The 19567-nt window shown below is 45.9% G+C and overlaps 1 protein-coding gene and 1 pseudogene across 1 annotated transcript; both read left to right on the forward strand.

Annotated features, from left to right (window-relative positions):
* The first annotated feature begins 1745 nt into the window (after positions 1-1745).
* On the forward strand, positions 1746-2654 carry LOC120113326 (uncharacterized). Its single transcript, XM_039134467.1, has one exon. The coding sequence runs from the start codon at positions 1746-1748 to the stop codon at positions 2652-2654; it is 909 nt and encodes a 302-aa protein (XP_038990395.1).
* Positions 2655-5294: 2640 nt separating this feature from the next.
* Positions 5295-15962, forward strand: LOC148699897 (inositol polyphosphate multikinase beta pseudogene; annotated as a pseudogene).
* Positions 15963-19567: the final 3605 nt, after the last annotated feature.

Here is a 19567-nt window from a genome sequence, read left to right on the forward strand (position 1 = left end):
GCAATAGTTACAAAAACCAAGGACACTGAATATTTGTGTGGGCTATAAGAAGTGGACAAGCTAGGATTTCAGGCCGCTAGACCAGTAAGAGAAACTTCTGAACCTGTAGGAAGCCAAATCCTTTGCCAATGACCCACTGCAAGGGTAATGTCTATTACAAGCCTTCAACCCCTCATCAAAGTCCAGTGTGAAATGGTGATATGGACCTGAATAGATAGATGAAGCTTGCATAAGTTTGATGGTTATGGTCTTTCAAATCGTCGTCCATCTTTGAAATGAGCAGTTACGTGTTGTATAATGACTTCATTCAGTTTCTAATATGAAAACTCAAGGCTGCTGATGCTTCATAAGATGGTGAAATTCCATGGTAGTTGAAATATCAGCAACTATGTATGGTTAAAAGGGCTTGAAGTGCAACACTAGGTTATGCTTACAAAGAAATTTTTTCAGCTGACCACAAGAAAGATCTGTAAAGAAAATTCTGTACACCCTTACCTTTTATAGTATTTTTTATCGATTGTGGTTTGGTAAAACTCAATAGCAACATGAGCTTCTCTAAATTGACAGCATGACAAGCATGAATGAAGTTGCATGTAAAATGATAGAAGATTTTTTCATCTTAAACATTCATATCCATCTCTTTGCTTTTGTTAATGACTTGAAAGAAAGCTTCTTGGCACATATCATTAACTTCTGTAGTGCCAGAAAAATTATTCTTATCTATCACATTACCAAGTTATGGGGCTCTGCAATTGTACGCTGGAGGCAATATGCAGTCAACTTGCAGAAGGCTTGCTTAGTTCTTCTTGATACGTTGTAGGCTTGCTTAGTTTTTCTTGATGCGTCGTAGTAAGGATGTTATATTTATGTGTGCATGCATGCATGCGTGTGTGGACACGCACAAGCATGTACAAACGTATACACAAATCAAATCAAGCCTACTTAGAATCTGGAAATACTTTGCCGAGACCTACCTCTTTGATGTTCTTCTTACTGAAGATGTCCCCGCGGGTGGGCTTTAGGGACATCTGTAAGTATTGCAGTGGCATGTGTGGAACTAATAAAATCAAATATTTAGTGCCTGAGTGTTATATAGCATTTAGTTCTATGGATTTTTTTTGTTGTTGTTGAAACTTTAACAAGCAACAGAACTGACCTCATGGTTCTCTCAGCTTTAATTGAAACTAGGAAAGGTTTCTTGGGTATCGCAAGGCTGCTGAAGAAGGGAAGTCATGTCCGGGACCAGTATGGATGAGGGTCAGCAGGTTGACCCTGATCACGAGGTGGTGATGGACCCTATGGCCCAGAGGGTTGATGTGCCTGTGGCCAACCTCTCGGACTTTTCCCCATGAGGATTCTTGCGTAGAACTGTAGGGGGGCGGCAAAGCCGGCCTTCATGTCATCCTTTAGGCGGTCAGATCCATAGTCCGAAGATCTGCCTACTCTATGAAACACGACTATCCGGTAGAGGACTCAGTCGTGTTTTACGGCGGTTAGAGGTTGACTGGGAGTCGTATGCTATAAATTCCCAGGGGTTGTCGGGGGGCATTGTGGCTCTGTGGAAGCGGGGTGTGGCTAAGGTTGACGTATTCCACAACTGCTCCCAACAGGTCATCATGATCATCTCGGAACCTAATGCTGCACCGTGGGTCTTGTGCGGAGTGTATGCTAGTACAAACCATCGGACTAGGAGGGTTCTGTGGGACGAGCTCACCCACTTAATCGCACAGGGACTTCCGTCTGCGATGGTGGGTGACTTCAATTGCATCTTGGAGGAGTGTGAGAAACGAGGAGGCAGGGCCTTCACTGACTCTGTGGATAGGAGGGAGTTCCACGACTTCCTCTCGCGGAACGGCCTAGTAGATCTGGGTTTCTCCGGTCCGCGTTTCACTTGGTGTAACAACCAATCCGGACGAGCTAGGGTGTGGGAGCGGCTGGATAGGGTTGTTGCTTCCACTGACTGGCTCATCAGATTTCCATCCTATAGGGTTAGTCATCTTTCTCGGATTGCTTCGGATCATTGTCCTTTGCTATTTTCGACGGTATCTGGTTCGAGGCACCAGAGCCCATTCCGTTTCGAGAAAGTCTGGCTATCATTCCCTCAATCCTGGGACATTGTCCGGGGAGCTTGGGGCCTGCCGGTCCGCGGCGACGCCATGCAGAGGGTTTCACGAAAACTGGAGTTGACCAAGCGACGGCTACGTCGCTGGAACCGGGAGGTCGTAGGTGATATTTTTAGGAAGCTGGAAGATGTGGAGGCTGCGATTGCTGACCTCCAAAGTAGGGAAGATCAGGTGGCCGTGCTCCCCGAGGCTGATATGGTAAGCCTCCGGGGACTTCTCGCCACCCATCACTCGATCCTGCGTCAACATGAGATCTTCTGGAGACAAAAATCCAGAATTCAGTGGGTCAGAGAGGGTGACCGGAACACTAGTTTCTTTCACCGATCGACGGTTATTAGGAGACAGAGGAACACTATTCGTTCCTTGCGGGATGAGCGGGGTCACTGGGTGGAGGATGACTCGGCGATCAGCCACATCCTACTCGAGTTCTTTCGCTCCCGTTGGACGGAGGATAGTGGGTCGGATGTCGCCAGCCTGCTCCCGAGAGCTGAATCCCAAATCGGGGTGGCTGAGAATGCACTGTTGGTTTGACCAGTGACGGAGGGGGAGGTGCGAGAGGCTGTCTAGGCACTGGGTGAGGACAGGGCCCCGGGCCTAGATGGCTTCCCCCCTTTCTTTTTCCGGAGATACTGGAGTATCGTCCGGATCGTAGTGGTAGAAGCGGTCTTGTGTTTCTTTAGTCGGTCAGGTATGCCTGATGACTGGAAGGCCACATTTGTCACGCTAATACCTAAGTGAGCGGACGCGTCCGAGCCGAGCCATTTTAGACCGATCAGTTTGTGCACTACTTTATACAAAGTTGTGGCAAGAATACTAATGGATCGTATGAAGCCCTTTCTCTCCGGTATTATTTGTCAAGAGCAATGTGCTTTTGTTGGAGGTAGGAGTATTTCCGATAACGTTATGGTGGCCCAAGAGATGATGTGGGATCTTCGACGGGCCCCAAAGCGACGAAGCCTGATGGCTATCAAACTGGATATGGAACGAGCTTACGATAGAATCAGGTGGAGTTTTCTTAGGCTAGCTTTGGAGAGTCTGGGTTTCCATGAGACCTGGATTGGTTGGGTTATGGGGTGTGTCCGGAGTCCGTGGTTTTCCATCTTGACCAACGGCTCTCCGTCCCCACTCTTTAGTTCTATGATGGGGCTTCGGCAGGGATGCCCTCTATCCCCGTACCTGTTCATCATCTGTTCTGATGTCTTGTCTCGATCATTGCGGGCTGCGTGTGCTGCCGGAGAGTTGGAGGCTTACGTCCCAGCTCTAGGGGCCTAGCCGATATCACATTTACTTTTTGCTGATGACTGCCTCCTCCTGACGCGTGCTCGCGTAGCAGACGCCCAGGCTATTAGGCGGGCTTTGGCCGCCTATTGCTGTGCATCCGGTCAGAGAGTGAATGCCCAGAAATCCTCCATCTCCTTCAGCCCGAGTTCGCCACCCGGGGTTCGACGTGAGATTCGGAGGATTCTGGAGATGCCTGAGCAGGACGGGACTTGGACATACCTGGGTGTTCCGATTACAGGTAGGAGACTGCGTGTATCTGAGTGCTCCGGGATGGTGCAACGGGTCCAGAGTAGGCTAGAGGGCTAGCGAGCAGCGTCTCTATCTATGATGGGTAGAGTTCTGCTGATTAGATCTGTTTTGGGCTCTATGCCTATCTATCTCATGACCAACACGGTGGTACCAAGATCAGCCCTTCTGAAGATCGAGCGACTGATTCGGGGCTTCTTATGGGGCTCGCTTGGTGGGGGCCGTGGGGTGCACCTGGTGGCATGGGAGAGTATTTGCCTCCCTCTCAGGGAGGGTGGCCTTGGGGTGTTGTCTCTCCTGAAGAGACGAGAGTTGCTCCTCGCCCGGCATGCTTCCCGCCTCATCCTGGAGCCGCAGGGCTTCTGGAGCCGGATCATGACTGCCCGCTATGGGGGGGTAGGCCTGGAGGGCGGGGTTCGAGGAGGGCGGAGATGCTCCTTTTTATGGCGTGAGATAGCAAGATATGTGCCCATGGTGTCGGATCATACCCGATGGCTGATAGGCGATGGCCGCAGCATCGATGTGACCAGGGACCCATGGGTTGATGGCCTCCCCTTGTGCCGTTGGCCGACTACTGTCAGTGTCGAGGCTGGGGAGGGTTTACAGGTCTGTGATCTTATGACCCCCGGAGAGGCCGGTTGGGACGAGATTCGATTAGCCCATTTCTTCGGGGAGCATCTGGCGGAGCGGGTTCGCTCCCTCCCTCTGCCACAGAGCGGTGAACCAGATGTACGAGTGTGGAGTTCCTCGACCAGTCCCAGAGTCAAGATGGGCATCCTTTCCCGCATTCTTAGGCGGGAGTACGAGCCTGGTCCTGATTGTGCCTGGATCTGGCGATTGGGCCTCCTCCCGAGGGTTGCGTTGTTCCTTTGGAAGGTGGTCTGGGACCGTCTTCCAACGAGAGCAGTACTTGGCGGACGAGGATTGAGGATCCCCCTGGAGTGTGGGGTTTGCGGTGTGGCCGAGACGGTCGCCCATGCCTTGTTTCGGTGCTCATGGGCGAGGGACACTTGGCGTCTGGCAGGGGTTCCGCAGCCGGTGTGAAGCTGTAGGGACCAGTTCTTATAGGCCATGCGCCAGGGCTCGGAGTCCCCGGCGCTTCGTCAGGAGGTGACTCGAGTGAGCTGTACTGCCTACCAGATCTGGTTGGCTAGGAACGCCCGTATATTCGGTGAACGATGTATGTCGCCGAGATTTGTGGTCGAGAGTGCCTGTAGCCAGGCGGCAGAGATGTGTCACACCTCCACCACCGGAGGGACCTTGACAGCTCGGGACATCTGGGGCTCCCACCCTGCTTCGGCAGTATCCCACACGGTGTTTTTCACCTGGGAGCCCCCACCCCCGAGTTTCCTCAAGGTCAACTTTGATGGGTCAATCCTGGATGGTGGTACGAGGGGAGGTGCGGGTTTCGTCATTCGGGACCCTTTCGCTAGGGTTGTGGCCGTTGGTGGCAGTCATTTATTTGACACCTCGGTTCCGAGCGCGGAGCTGAGAGCTGCCTGGGCGGGCCTTCGACATGCCCGGTGCGTGTTACAGGCTAGGTCTATCATCCTAGAGGGTGATTCAGCCACCGTTATCAGTTGGATCCGAGAGGGTCCTAGGGGTGACGTCAGTGACCACCCATTGCTTCGTGACATATGGACTATGGCGAGGGATGGATGGGCCTTTCAGGCTAAGCATATCTACCGTGAAGCTAATGGTGCTGCAGATTGGGTGGCTGCGTATGTAGCTCGCCACTCTGGAGATACCTTGTGGACTGGAGATGGGGAGCTGCCTTTGGCACTCCGAGGTATCCTATTTTTTGACTTTATTGGGTGTATCTGTACCCGTCGGGTATGATCCACCCGTATTAGCGAAAAAAAAGGGAAGTCTGAAATTACATAGATAAAAAAGACGTGAAAAAGAATCTGAGAAAGATGGCAGTAACCGATGCTGCATCCCTTGGTAGTTGGGTAGCTTAAGTTGCCCATATCTCTATCACATATTATTTGCCACGGTCACTTGCTTATGAGGTTAAGTTGTCTTACTTCCCTTTGGGATACATTTTTAATGAGTATTGTTGGGGGGAAAAACCCCAAGTCATCGCCACGGAGGCGCTCGGCTAGGGAGCGCCGACCGGAAAGGCGCTCGGCCAAAGAGCGCCGACCAGAGAAAGCACCAAGAGGCGCCCAACCGAAATAACAAAGTAGGGATGCTCGGCTAGAAAGAGCCGACCAGCGGGCGCCGACCAAAGAAGCGCTCAAGTAGAAAGCGCTGACCAGAGACAGCGCCAAGTAGAGGCGCTCGGCTAGGAGGTGCTCGCCCAGAAGGCGCCGACCAGGAGTACTCAAGCAACCCCGCCACAGGGTGCCCCATTGGGCGACCAGCTCGGCTCGGCACCCTTGCCGAGCCGATGCCTTTACCAAATAATTCAACTCTCGCTTGACCCTCTAAGGGACCTGACAACTCCACTATAACCTGCCGCTATCTTCAAGCCATCAAGGCATAAGATCTCCGCAGGTATTTAGCACGACCTGCCATTAATGCACGAGGCTCCCTCAAGTCTCCGATGCACTCAGTCATTTAATGAACACGGCCCAAGACGATCTCCGGATCACTGAACCATCAGAGCGTATGGCTCTCCCTGACCGCCGGTTCATTCGGTAGTAAATGCACTTACCATCCACGGACCCCAGGCCCACCACGGCCGGCGGTTCAACCACTTCAACAGGTTCGATCGACCGTGACAACTCCCTGATTCCGGTCTGATCCGGTCCCGTTCTCCATCACGCCATTAATGGGCCAAATCGTGCCCAATTATTACAGAACGGGACAAACCTACTGTCACCTCCCAGGTAACCGAATCCTCCTATAAAAGGGAACCTGGGGGGAAGAGGACTGGACTGGGACTGGACTCGGACTGGACTCTGAGGACTCTCAGGACCCTTGGGACTGAACCCTCTTGGACAGCACAGATACAATGGATGACATCATCTTCTTCATCTTCTTGATCTAATCCAAATATTCTGGCTGCTCTTTCCACATACGGGCTTCCTTGCTCTCTCCACATATTGGCCCCCTCTGACTTAGGCATCGGAGGGCCGGCGCCGGGGAGCCCGGCCACCGGTTCTTCCTGCAGGACTCGCACCCCACAGTGGAGGACGCCACCAGTCGGCGCACCGTCGACCACCCTTCCAGCGGCGGAGCTCTGCCCCTCCAGGAGGACGCCACCAGCCGGCGCACCGTCGACCACCCTCTCGGCGGCGGAGCTCTGCCCCTCCAGGAGGACGCCACCAGCCGGCGCACCGTCGACCACCCTCCCAGCGGCGGAGCTCAGCCCCTCCAGGAGGACGCCACCAGTCGGCACGCCGTCGATCGCCGCCCCTGCGGCGGAAGCCCCTCCTTCCCCGGCTTCGTGGCGGCCCCCGGATCCAATTTCCAGCAACAGTGTTCTATTTTTCTCCAGGAGATGATTAAAAAACAAAAAGGCCAGAGAAGTACATAAAATAAAACAAGAGAGTATTTGCATAAGCTGAGAACAAGCCGACACTAGTTGATCGAAATAGCCAAATAGCTAAAGAAAGATGAGGGTGCAGGAGCATGTATAAGAGAGCTAGTAGCATCAGTTGCTTTGATTTGGATGACGGATTTGGATGATATGGGATCGATGGTTCGCAGGATTTGCATGAAGATTTGTGATGATAGCCTATGATGCATGCCGGACTGTCGCAGATGTCAATGGTGCGTGATATCTGTGCGTGGTGGAGCTCCAGATCGATGCCCATGGTGTTAGAAGCTAGGTGCTACGTCAAAAATTTTCTAGTGTTCCGCTGATATCGCTTGTCTTGGTGATGGCTGGCATTTGGGCTTGATGCATGCCATCATGGCCTACAGGCCGTGCAATCTCCAATTCAGAATCAACTGCGGTCAGAGGGGAGAAAAAAGGGCTGCGTGCTGATCCATGCAAGGTTGGATGTGTGATACCATTGATGGATGTGTACGAATGGCTGAAATGCCTTCATTTTGTTCACTCTCCTCTCTCTTTACCCTCCAGGATCCATCGATGGATGCTGCCCCCTCATGTCCCCCGTCGCCAACCTCTCCGCCTCTGCCCCTGGATCAAGTGAGTCCAAGGGCTTGGAGCTTCTGATCTCCTTCAAGAGCTCGCTACCCAATCCCGAGGTCCTCTAGAGCTAGGATCGATGCGAGCCGGGGCCCTTGCTCCTTCGCCGGCATCAACTGCAAGGCTGGTCGTGTCGCCCTCAGCATCGGTTTTTGTTCCATCTCTTCTTCTCTCTTGAGCCTTGGAAGTCTCCAGAGTCTCTGCCTTGGCTCCATTACCACGCTGGAATTCTCTTAGCGGCAGGGCCTCGGTGCGATAGCCAGCTCGCCGTGCTGGGACCTCGTTGTTAGAAACTTTGAAGAAAAGTGACAGAAAACAGAGGAGAAGGAAAAGGCTGAAAAAGATTCTATTTTCTTCCTTCCTTTATGTACAGATTTCAGACGTATTTATACATATTCAAATCAAATTAGTAGGCAACTAATCTGAGTATTAAGCAATACTAAACTGTAACAGAATGCAACTAATCATAATTAATTTTGTTGAGGTGTAAGAGTGGAGGTGGAAGAAATTTCCGAATAACAGTTTCAAGGAACTGTTTATAAACAGTTGTTATGAAATGTTGAAACTTGCCTGAAATGTTATGAAAACTGTTATAAAACAGTTGAGGCTGCTATGAAACTGGTGGAGTTGTCTTTCTTGAAACTCCCCCTCCAGACATGTATATTTAACTGCCCATCTTGGATGGTAGAAAATGTAGTGCGGCAGCAAGTAGAGCTTGAGTAAATATGTCTGTCTGTTGAAATTTTGAAGTAATGTGCACTGGTGTAAGAACTTTGGCCAAAACTTTTTCCCCGACAAAATGACAGTCCAACTCTATATGCTTAGTCCTCTCATGAAAAATTGGATTTCTGGTAAGATGAAGTATTGCTTGATTATCACAGTATAGAAGTGCAGGCTGTGGATGATCTATTTTGAAATCTTTCAACAAAGCAACCAACCAAACAATCTCATGGCTGGTATGAGCTAGAGCTCCGTATTCTCCTTCTGCAGAAGATCGAGAAACGGCGGCTTATTTCTTGGATTTCCAGCTAACCAAGGAGTCTCCAATAAAAATGCAGAAAATAGTGATTGATCTTCTGGTATCCGGAAATGCTACCCAATCCGAATCACTATAGGCCTTGAGGTGCAGAAGAGATTGAGAGGAGGAAAAAATGCCTTGACCTATGGAGCCCTTTAGGTACTTCAAAATTCTGTGAGTTGTATGTAGATGAATTTGTGTTGGCTTGTCCATAAATTGACCAAGAATATTGACAGCATATGTTATATCTGGTCTTGTGATTGTCAGATAAATGAGTCTCCCAATTTATCTTCTATAGTTTGTAACATCAACTAATAAATCTTTGGATGAGTGTGATAGTTATGATTGGGCTCTATTAGAGTTGTGACTGGTTTGCCGCCGAGAAGCCCAGCATCTTCAAAGATTTCAAGAGTGTATTTTCCTTGGCACAAATAAATACCAGCAGCCGATCTTGCAATCTCTAGTCCCAAAAAATATTTCAGGACCCCTAAATCCTTGATCTTAAACTGAGTGTGTAGGTATGCTTTGATTGATTCAATAGCTGTTAGTTATTGCTTCTTACAATAATATCATCTACATAAACTATAAGAGCTATAAAACCATGCTCATCACTTCTTGTGAATAAGAAATAATCATATTTGGACGGTTGAAAGTCAATGGTAGTGAGAGAAGAGGAGAATATTGAATACCATTGCCAAGAGGCTTGCTTGACGCCATAGACAGATTTATGTAATTTGCAGACTAACTTTTTATTTCTGTTGAATGACTCTCCCTTAATCCTCAGAGGTAATTCCATATATATTTCTTCATCTAAATCACCATGAAGAAATGCAATGTGGACATCCAATTGGCATAAATATCAATTATAGATTGTTGCCTAAGCAAGAAATACTCTGACGGTTGTAAGCTTAGCTACGGGATTGAAAGTTTTTTGATAGTCAAAACCTTCCCTCTGTGTGTACTCTTTAGCTACCAATCTTGCTTTGTATCTTTCAATAGTCCCATCTGAATTGAGTTTGGTTTTGTAAACATACTTGTAACCTACAACTGTCTTTCTCTTTGAGGTATAGTGGCGATAGTCTATGTTCCATTGGCTTCTAGAGCATCCATTTCAGCCTTCATTGTATCTCTCCAATGCTGAGAGATCACAGCTTCATTATAGGTTTTAGGTTCTTTGGTTAGAGAAAGGGAGAGTGTGTAGGCTTCATGGGATGGAGACAAGTGGTCATAGGATAAATGTTTATGTCGAGGATGGACAGTAGATTGGGAATTTGAATGTTTAGTGGATGTAGTAGTGGCTAATTTGCAGTGATAATCCTGCAAATAATTTGGTGGATGTCTGACCGTACTAGACCATAGAGTATGGGTGACTCAATTGGCACAGTTGAGTTTGCACATGGAGAACTAGGTGCTGGAGAATGAAGTGAGAGGTTGTTTTTGTGGAGTGATTGATTAAAACCCTATTTGATTTTGATGAGCTCAAAGCATTTGAGTATATCTTATGCTTACTAATGAATTCAATCTAGTGTTTCAGTAAAAATCTTATAAATTTATGGTTAAGTGCATCTGGTTTTGGTTCAAGATATTTTGGATAAGTTAAGAAGTCAAGATGAACCAAAGTCTGAGACTCGAGTCGACTCCGGGATATTACGAGTCGACTCCAAGCGTATCAGAAGCACTGGCACAGGCTCGAGTCGACTCCGGAACATTACGAGTCGACTTCGACTGAGAACAGACAGACGAGCAGAAAGATACAACTCAAAACCTGTCAGCGAGTCGACTCCTGAAGAGCGCGAGTCGACTCCGATGCTAGCCGAGTCGACTCCAGAGCAATATGAGTCGACTCCAGGGAGTTACAGACAAAAAGTCAGAGAGCAGTTTTCGGACCCTGAGAGCCGAGTCGACTCCTGAGGAACGCGAGTCGACTCCGATGGTTGGCAGGTCGACTCCAAAGAAAGCTAGAGTCGACTCTCAGTGTTATACTAGGCAAAAGTCAGAGAGCAGTTTTCGGACACTGAGATCCGAGTCGACTCCCGCAAAGCCCGAGTCGACTCCGAGACAGCGCGACCCCAAAAAGACAGAAGATAGTATTGTTTTCTCTGAGACGCGAGTCGACTCCAAGACAGTTCGAGTCGACTCCAAAGCAGCGCTACTCCAAAAAAGACAGAAGACTGTTTTTCGGATACTGAGAGCCGAGTCGACTCCGGAACAGTTCGAGTCGACTCCAAGACTGGACGAGCCAAAAGACAGAAGATCGGGAGTTCGGGCTCTGAGCGCCGAGTCGACTCCCAGAATTTCCGAGTCGACTCGAGTGAGCCAAGTTGAAGAATAGCTCTATGGATTCCATGGGATGAGCCGACTCCAAAAGTGCAAGGTCAGCTCCAGATTTTGGGGAGTCGACTCCGGATTAAGTCGAGTCGACTCCCAGTCGAGAAGCTCACTTTAATTCAAATCCGGAACAGTTGCCGAACCGACTCCAGAAAAGCATGAGTCGACTCCTGCTACAGCCGAGTCAACTCCAGATCGCGCGAGTCGACTCCGACCCCAACGGACACATTGTCAGGATGTGCAGAATGTGCAGAACGGCTAGTAAAGTGTGTCTAACGGCTAGTTTCCGTGGGGAATGGCTTAAATAGCCACAGAGGACTGTAGCAAAGCAGAGAAGTAACATTCTACTCAAAGAAAACAAGAATCCTTCATCTGCAAACTGATTTCAACGGAAAAGAAGGAAGAGGGCCATTAACTCCAGTCAACCAACTCTTCCCAGCATTAAAGAAGTCTCCTCCCGCCTCCAAGTCATCCAGACATTCAAGAGGAGACCCAAAGTTCAAGAAGCCCTTCTCTACTTCATCTCAAACGTGTTTGAGGGCTCTTAACTTTTCTCTTATATATATCGCTGTATATCTGCTTTTTAGAAGCTCTATTTTTCTGTTTGTCTTTGTTCTTTCCATTTGGTTCTTACTTGATTCAATCAGGAGATTGAATCAAGGGTATATAGGTTTGTTGGTGAGCCTAGGTTGAAACCAACATGTAAGGGTTCGATTGTGATCCCGGAAAAACAATCGGGGTGGTTCTAGTCGGTGAGCCTGGAAAAACCGACCGAGTTCGTTGTGACCTCGTAAAACAACAAGTTGGGTTGTGAGCTTGCAAAACAACCAGCTGTAATCCGAGGGGTTATAGTGAATTCCCAAGTGAGACTTGGGGAGTGGACGTATGAGCAAGGGTTAGCTCCGAACCACTATAAAATCCTTGTGTTTGTGATTGTCTTGTTATTTGCACTTTCTTTTCATTCACTGCACGCAGCATCTAATTAATTAACCTGCAAAAAGAATTAATTAGTTATCCACAAACGTTTTAATTGAAAAATTAGTGTAAAACCCAATTCACCCCCCCCCCCCCCCCTCTTGGGTTGTCTATCTGGGCAACAGTTTTCAAGGTTGGTTTCTGCGTGAGTGGGATAGACAGATAAATGGATATCTAGGATGGCTGGAGGTAAGACCAGATCAGATGAAGGTGAGGAAGAGAAAGAAATTTGTGTGCTAGAGTTCTGAAAAGAGAATGTGGATTCATAGAAGATAACGCCCCTGGAAATGAAACATGACCGATTTTCTAGGTCATAAACTTTGTAGGCTTTAACCCTGCCGGATACCCAAGAAAAATACATTTCCTAGCTCGAGGATCAAGTTTAGTTCTATTATGTTTGAGAGTGGAGACAGAGCATAGACACCCAAAAACTCTTAAATGAGTGTAGGAAGGAGTTAAAGTAAAGAGAACCTCATAAGGTGATTTGTTGTTGAGAACGAGAGTGGGTGTTCTGTTAATCAAATAAGTGGTAGTTATGATAGCATCTATCCAAAACTTGATTGGAAGAGATTTTTGAAAGAGAAGAGCTCTAGCAACAGTGAGGAGCTGTTGATGTTTTCTTTCAAAGACTCCATTCTGTTGTGGAGTATAAATGCAAGTCTTTTGGTGTAAAATTCCATTAGAACTGTAATATTCAGGCATGTGAAAATCTACTCTATTATCAGTTCTAGCTTGTTTTACTTTGGCATTGAATTGTGTTTGAATCATATAAATGAAGGACTGCAAAAGAGGTCTAACTTCATATTTGAATTTCATGAGATTTGCCCAAGTCACCTAGCTACAATCATCAACAATAGTTAAGAAATTGATGGCCTTAAATGGATGCTTGAGAGTAAGGACCCCATATATCACAGTGCATCAAATCAAAAAGGAGAAGAAGTGGCTGAGGTACTCATATGAAATGGTTTTTTTCCTATTTAGCCAAATGACAAACAGTGCATTGCATTTGTTCATTACACTTTACATCAGGAACATGAGATTGAATCAAATTCAACCTCTAGTTAGATAAATGTCCTAATCTAAAGTGCCAAAGATCAAAGTTCTATTCTGCATTAGCATTGAAAGCCCGACTATTGGGAGGTGGAGTATGCTTGGAAGGAATAGAATGATTGACAGCAGAACTTGGAAGAAGGAAGTAGAGACCATTATGAACTCTAGCAATTTTAATCGTCATCCATGAAGAGAGATCCTGTATGAAACAAAATTTATCCAAAAAAATAAGGTAGAGAGAAGAGCTGTGAGTGAGTTTGCTGACAAAAAGAAGATTAAAAGTGAAGGAAGGTACACATGGATACCAGTAAGAGTTGGAAATTCTGATATTTTCACAGTGCCAATGTGAGTCACCCTTGCTTTAGTTCCATTAGGCAGCTGAACATAGGCTTGAGTCACACATGTTATGGAGGTAATATAAGAAGTAGAGCAAACCATGTGGTCAGTTGCTCCTGTGTCAATTATCCATGGAGTGGATTGTGTGTTGGGTGACACAAAATGCTGATGATGATTGGCAGAAAAAATGGAGAAAACAGAAATAACAGAGGTATTAGAGAGACTTGTACCTGCCATATTGGAATAAGACTAAATGTTTGTTGTGTCTGTGGGCATAGTCGGGCTGGAAAGCAGTGGCTTAGATGTTTGAAGAGAGGACTACTCACTTAGATTAAGCTAATGATGCGTCTGAGCATTGACTAGAGCAATGAGCTGCTGAACTTGAGCTTAAGTGAGAGGCGATTGGGATGGTTTTATCAATTCTTTCTCTTGGCCTTGAGTGAACACCTAGTTTGCTAAATGTTTGTTTGTAGAAACACCACTAAAATACCCAGATTTAGTCTTAGTAAATTTAAAATTAGGTGGAAATCCTATCAACCTGTAGCACCTTTCTTTAGTGTGCCCAACTCTTCCACAATGATAGCAATTGATTTTAGACTAATCTTTCTTTTTGGTGTGAAATGCAACAAGTGCAGAAGACTCAGAGACAGGTAGCATCAATGTGCGTGTTGCCTCCGTCTTTCCTCTTGTAAAATCAATGAAAAGATTTTATCCAAAGAAGGCATGGGGCTCATGAGAATAATCTATCCTCTAATGCTATCATATGAATCATTTAACCCCATCAAGAACTTGAAAACATAATCTTTCTACTGAGCTTTACTAATGGTTCTTACTGCATTACAAGTTCAATGTCCACAAGAGCAAGAAGGCAGAGGTCTGTAATTGTGCAATTCTTCCCAAATAGCATTAAGTTGAGTAAAGTAATCACTTACAGACTGTGTTCCTTGCACAATAGAGCTGAGTTGATGCAGGGTGTGATAAATTCTGATATTAACCGGTTGGGCAAACCAAGTCTTAAGCTTCTTCCATACCTCCTCTGCAGAACTGATATAAAGAACATTTGATGCAATTCTTTTGAAATAGAGTTGAGAATCCAGGAAAGAATCAAGTTGTTGCATCTTAACCAGGGTGTGTAAAGGAAGCTGGTTGAATCTGAAGTAGGGACAGTTCCATCAAGAAAACCCAATTTATTCTCAATAGAGATAGCCAATGTGAAAGACCGATTCCATGAGAGATAATTGGAACGTGTCAGAGGAGGTGTAATCACTATAGTGTTAGCATTATCACTGTGATGAAGGAAGAAGGGGATGTTGAGATCTTCAGAAGGAGAAGGCACATGAGATGATGAGCAGAATGGGGAAACAAGGTCTGAAGATTTACCATCAGCCATTTGAGAATGATCTCGAGAAGAAAAACGGATCAAGGAACAGAAGATCCATCTTACATAACCTCCAAGGGAAGAAAAAGAAGCAAAGGATGTTCCTCCATGATTCTATCAAAACCACAAAGCTGGCTCTGATACCATGTTAGAAACTTGAAGAAAAGTGACAAAAAATAGAGGAGAAGGAAAGGCTGAAAAAGATTCTATTTTCTTCATTTCTTTCTGTACAGATCCTAGGGGTATTTATACATATTCAAGTCAGATTAGTGGGTAACTAATCTGAGTAGTAAGCAATGCTAAACTATAACAGAATGCAACTAATCCTAACTAATTCTGTTGAGGTGTAAGTAGGGCTGGAAGTGGGCTCGGGCCGGCCCGAAGCCCATCGGGTCGGGCCGCCCGCGGGCCGGGCTATGGGCTAGGGCCAATGCATTTCGGGCCGGGCTCGGGCTTAATTATTCAGCCCATTTCTATTTCGGGCCGGGCTCGGGTATCTCATTGGCCCGGCCCGGGCCCGACCCAAGCCCGCGCCCATACTCAGCCCGAACGCGGCCCGTCCAAGCCCGAGCCCGTATCAACAATTTGCCCTAAAGGAAAACCCTTGAATCGCGACTCGCTCCGTCGCTCGTCACCATTTTCGTCCCTCCCCACGTCCACGCCTTCTTCCCAGGCTTCCACGGCACCCAGCTCCTCCCCGCCTCCGACGGCTCCGGCCCGCACCCGCACCTCGTCCTCGACGACCTCGCCGCCGGCCTCCGCCGCCCGTCCCTCATCGACATCAAGATCGGCGCGCGCACCTGGTACCCCTCCGCCCTCGACGACTACGTCCGCAAATGCCTCAAGAAGGACCGCGACACCACCAGCCTCGCCCTCGGCTTCCGCATCTCCGGCGTGCGGATCCACCAGGGCGGCGACGCCGGCTTCTGGCGACCCAATCGCGAGGCCGTCCGGCGGTTCACCGCGGAGAACGTCAAGCGAGCGCTCCGGCAGTTCGTGTCCTCGAATCCGGCGTCGGATCCGGGCCCGCCGGACTGCGCCTTCGCCTCCGCTGTGTACGGCCGGTCGGACGGGGTTCTGGCGCAGCTGCTGGAGCTCAAGGCGTGGAGCTGGAAGAAGTTTTAAAATAACAGTTTCAAGGAACTGTTTATGAAACGGATGTTATGAAACATTAAAACTTGTCTGAAACATTATAAAAACAGTTTAGGCCATTGTGAAACTGGTAGAGTTGTCTTGGCTCTGTAATTCTTGAGACTCATCGGTAATGGCGTCATAGGGTAAGTCGTTGATATTTACAACCTTGCCACCACATGCATAGGTTTGAGATAACTCAATCTCTCCAGCAACTCCATTGGGAAAAACCCCATCGGAGGTGGTCGGTTCTCGCTGAAGACCCTTGACCTCTTCTTCAACAAGATCTCTGGTGAGGCCGAACTTCGATGGTTACTCTCAAGCCTCGACCTCCTCTAGTGACTGGACTTGACTGGAAACTAGCTCACCAGGAGGAACTCGGCAATTAGCAACTGCTCCAGACTTCAACATCTAGACCTCTACGAACGATGATGTGGAGGTAGCAGTGTTGGAGTATTTCTTTGGTTTTCACTTCAAAGCTCGGTCAACATCACACCACCGCCACATCTAAATACCGTCGAAAATCAGGTGAAGACCCGACCCCCTCGAGCCACTCTCTCTCTCTCTCTCTCTCTCTCTCTCTCTCTCTCTCTCTCTCTTAGATTTTTTTGGAGCCTCAATGCTTGTTGGTGATCGCCAAATTTTGGCCACGAAGGAAAAGTCTCGTTTTCCCTATTTTTGGAAGCATGTGCCTTCTTCTCTTTCTCCCATCATTATCCGCCACCGGCACTCATCGCCGAGGCCTTCCTCTAGTTTCTCGCAGTAGCTAGAAGCTATGGTCGGAACTCCGGCCACCAAGATGCCTTGGATTCCATGATTTAAGGGGCCGGAACTTCTATTTTTGTTGGTTTTGGTGTTGTCGACAGCTAGTTGGCCAGCCGTAAGTCCCTAACCTCAGGCATCACCTGCAGCCACCCTTTTTTCTTCCTCTTTCTTGGTTAGAGAGAGAAGCTTGTTCTCTCTCATTCTCTCTCTCTTCCCTCCTTTCGCTTTCTTGTTTCTCTCTTTGTCTATATTGTCTCTCTCTAGGATTGTTGAACCTAGTAGGGACGTTTCTCGGTGACTTGGTCAGCTCTAGTAAAGGGCCCTGATCTATAGTCGTCGGGTGGCATGCCAGCCCCCCACCATGGCACCTATTCAGCACATTTGAATTTCATCATCAATCTTTATTAAGATATCTATATTGTCGTCTGATTTTTGTTTCATAATTTGATTAGCTGGATTGGCCAGAGCAGACCGATTCGAATCGTCAAACGCTGTTACCTAGTTGACCCTGTCCTTTCTTCACTCCAACCACTGTCAGCTACTATTGAACCCATAATTGTTAACCCTTGATTTATTATCCTTTTCTTGATTGGATATATATTTCTTGATCAAATGGATTGAGTTATATATATCATAAGCTGGCCTCGTACTTCATTCTATTTGAATCTATAATCAGCTCTAGTTTTGTATAGGGCTACAATCATTTGAAAAAGAAGAAGCCCAACGAGATTCTACACTTTAGTTCTAAATTGAGGTAAGGCCCTGATCCTTTATTTATTTAATTAAAGAAGAATAGTAAATATGTGTAATTCAAATATTAGAACTCTAAAATTAGGTAATTGCTGAATAATTGATTCATCAATATGGTGAGTGATTGATAAGAAATAAGTTAGTTTTATATTGATATTAAATTAATTGGACATGTTAGGTGTAGATTGGTAGTATTGTAGCTGCGTTGGATTGTGATAAAGATAAAAATCTCTGTACTTGGTTACTAGTTATATATATATATATATATATATATATATATATATATATGTTTGTATTGCTGGATTTGCATCATGAGATTTACATCGATAAATTTGGTTTGGCATGTGATGACATGTTTTATATAATTTTCAGTACAAATATATTTGTATGGTTATTATGCGTATCAGATATTGAAAATATGAATATATGAACAAAGATACCTTAAATTTGAGAAAAATTTATTGTATAAGTGGAAACTAATTTGGCAAGAGTAACATGAAACTAATTTGGCAAGAGTAACATGTAAATCAGACGAAAAAGATATGGCTTGGACTAACCTCGTCATGGGATAGTTTTTACGAGCATATGTATAGAATAGCCTCCATAGGTGGGATAACGTCCATGAGCTTATGCATAGGATAGCCTTTACAAAATTATGCATGAGATAGCTTCTACAAGCTTATGCGTGGGATAGCCTCTACGAGCTTATGCATAGGATAGCCTCTACGAGCTTATGCATAGGATAAGCTCTACGAGCTTATGCGAAGAATAGTCTCCACGGGCTTACGAATGGAATTTTGTCAGTCTTAGACTGGGTCATGATCTTGGTTAGTCTAAAACCGAAACTTAAATCAATGAGAAATATAAAAATTGAGTTAATGAGAAAAACGAATGAAATGACTTGAGAAACTGTTGTTGAATAATTAATTATATTTGAATTATATACATATGTGTGTGTATGCTTGTTTGATAAGATAATAATAAGAACCTATGTGCATATTATTTGAATGAGCTTTTCGAGTATTGATATGATATTCATTTACCTGATATTGCTAATTGATCATTTTTGTATTACTTATAGTATAGCGGTTTTGTATTCTTACTAAACTGTAAAGCTCACAACCCTCTTTTCCTTTTTTATTTTCAGAGTTGCATGTTGCAAGTGGCTTAATACTTGGCTATGGTTGAGATCACATAGAAAAGAGATAAATAGATAAAGCGTCATAGTTACTGGTTGAATGATTAAATTTTGTAATCGAACTAATTTTGTTATTTGTTATAAAATAAGATCATTTTGTTTAGTGATTTTGAGGTTGTGATAAATTTTCAGGCCTAGTATAAAATCTAGGGTCGTATTATATATTCGGACCCGGGTATTGGGTTTGGAGCATGACAGGTGGTATCGTGGGAGGCCAAGATAGAGGAAGTAGGAAATAGGGAAGAGTGGGTCGTGTCATGGGATGCTGAGGCGGAGGAGGTCGGTGACATGGAGGGCCAGGGTAGGAGACAAGGGTATCATAGGAATTCCAATAGATTTTAAGACTCACATGCGATGGTTATAATCTGAGTCTTGGTACGTCTAAATATAACCTGGAAGCCTATTTTGAGATTTGTTAGAGATGAAGGGTCACACTGCAAAATCGGCAAACTTGAAGAGGTATAAATGTATTTTTCCTAAGACAAAATAATGTGAAAAAGAAAGACATTATTGAATAAAATCTCTTTGATATTATCTTTTCTTTTTATTCTTTCTTATTTTTGGTGTATGAAAAAGATAGCGGATCCCATCCATTTCATTTCCTCAAGGGAATGAAAAAGATATATCATAAAGCACCTGTACACTGAAAGGAATATTGAAAGTAGATTTTTTTACTTTCTCCTGAGAACTAAGATTGGTGGAAACCCGGCCAAATATAGCGCGAAGAACATAAAATCTCTTCTATCAACATGAGATTTCATCAACTCGGACATCTGGTTTTAACTGATGGTAGATTGAGAGATGATGGTTCCACAGCTGTTTTTCAAACTTTCAGTCCCTGGCCTTAACCAGGTCTCCTTAATAAGTGAATAATTTGCTTCCAAAG

This window comes from Phoenix dactylifera, chromosome 15 (genome assembly GCF_051530095.1).
Source record: "Phoenix dactylifera cultivar Ajwa chromosome 15, Ajwa_hap1_PhDact_Kaust_v1.1, whole genome shotgun sequence".
NCBI lineage: Eukaryota > Viridiplantae > Streptophyta > Magnoliopsida > Arecales > Arecaceae > Phoenix > Phoenix dactylifera.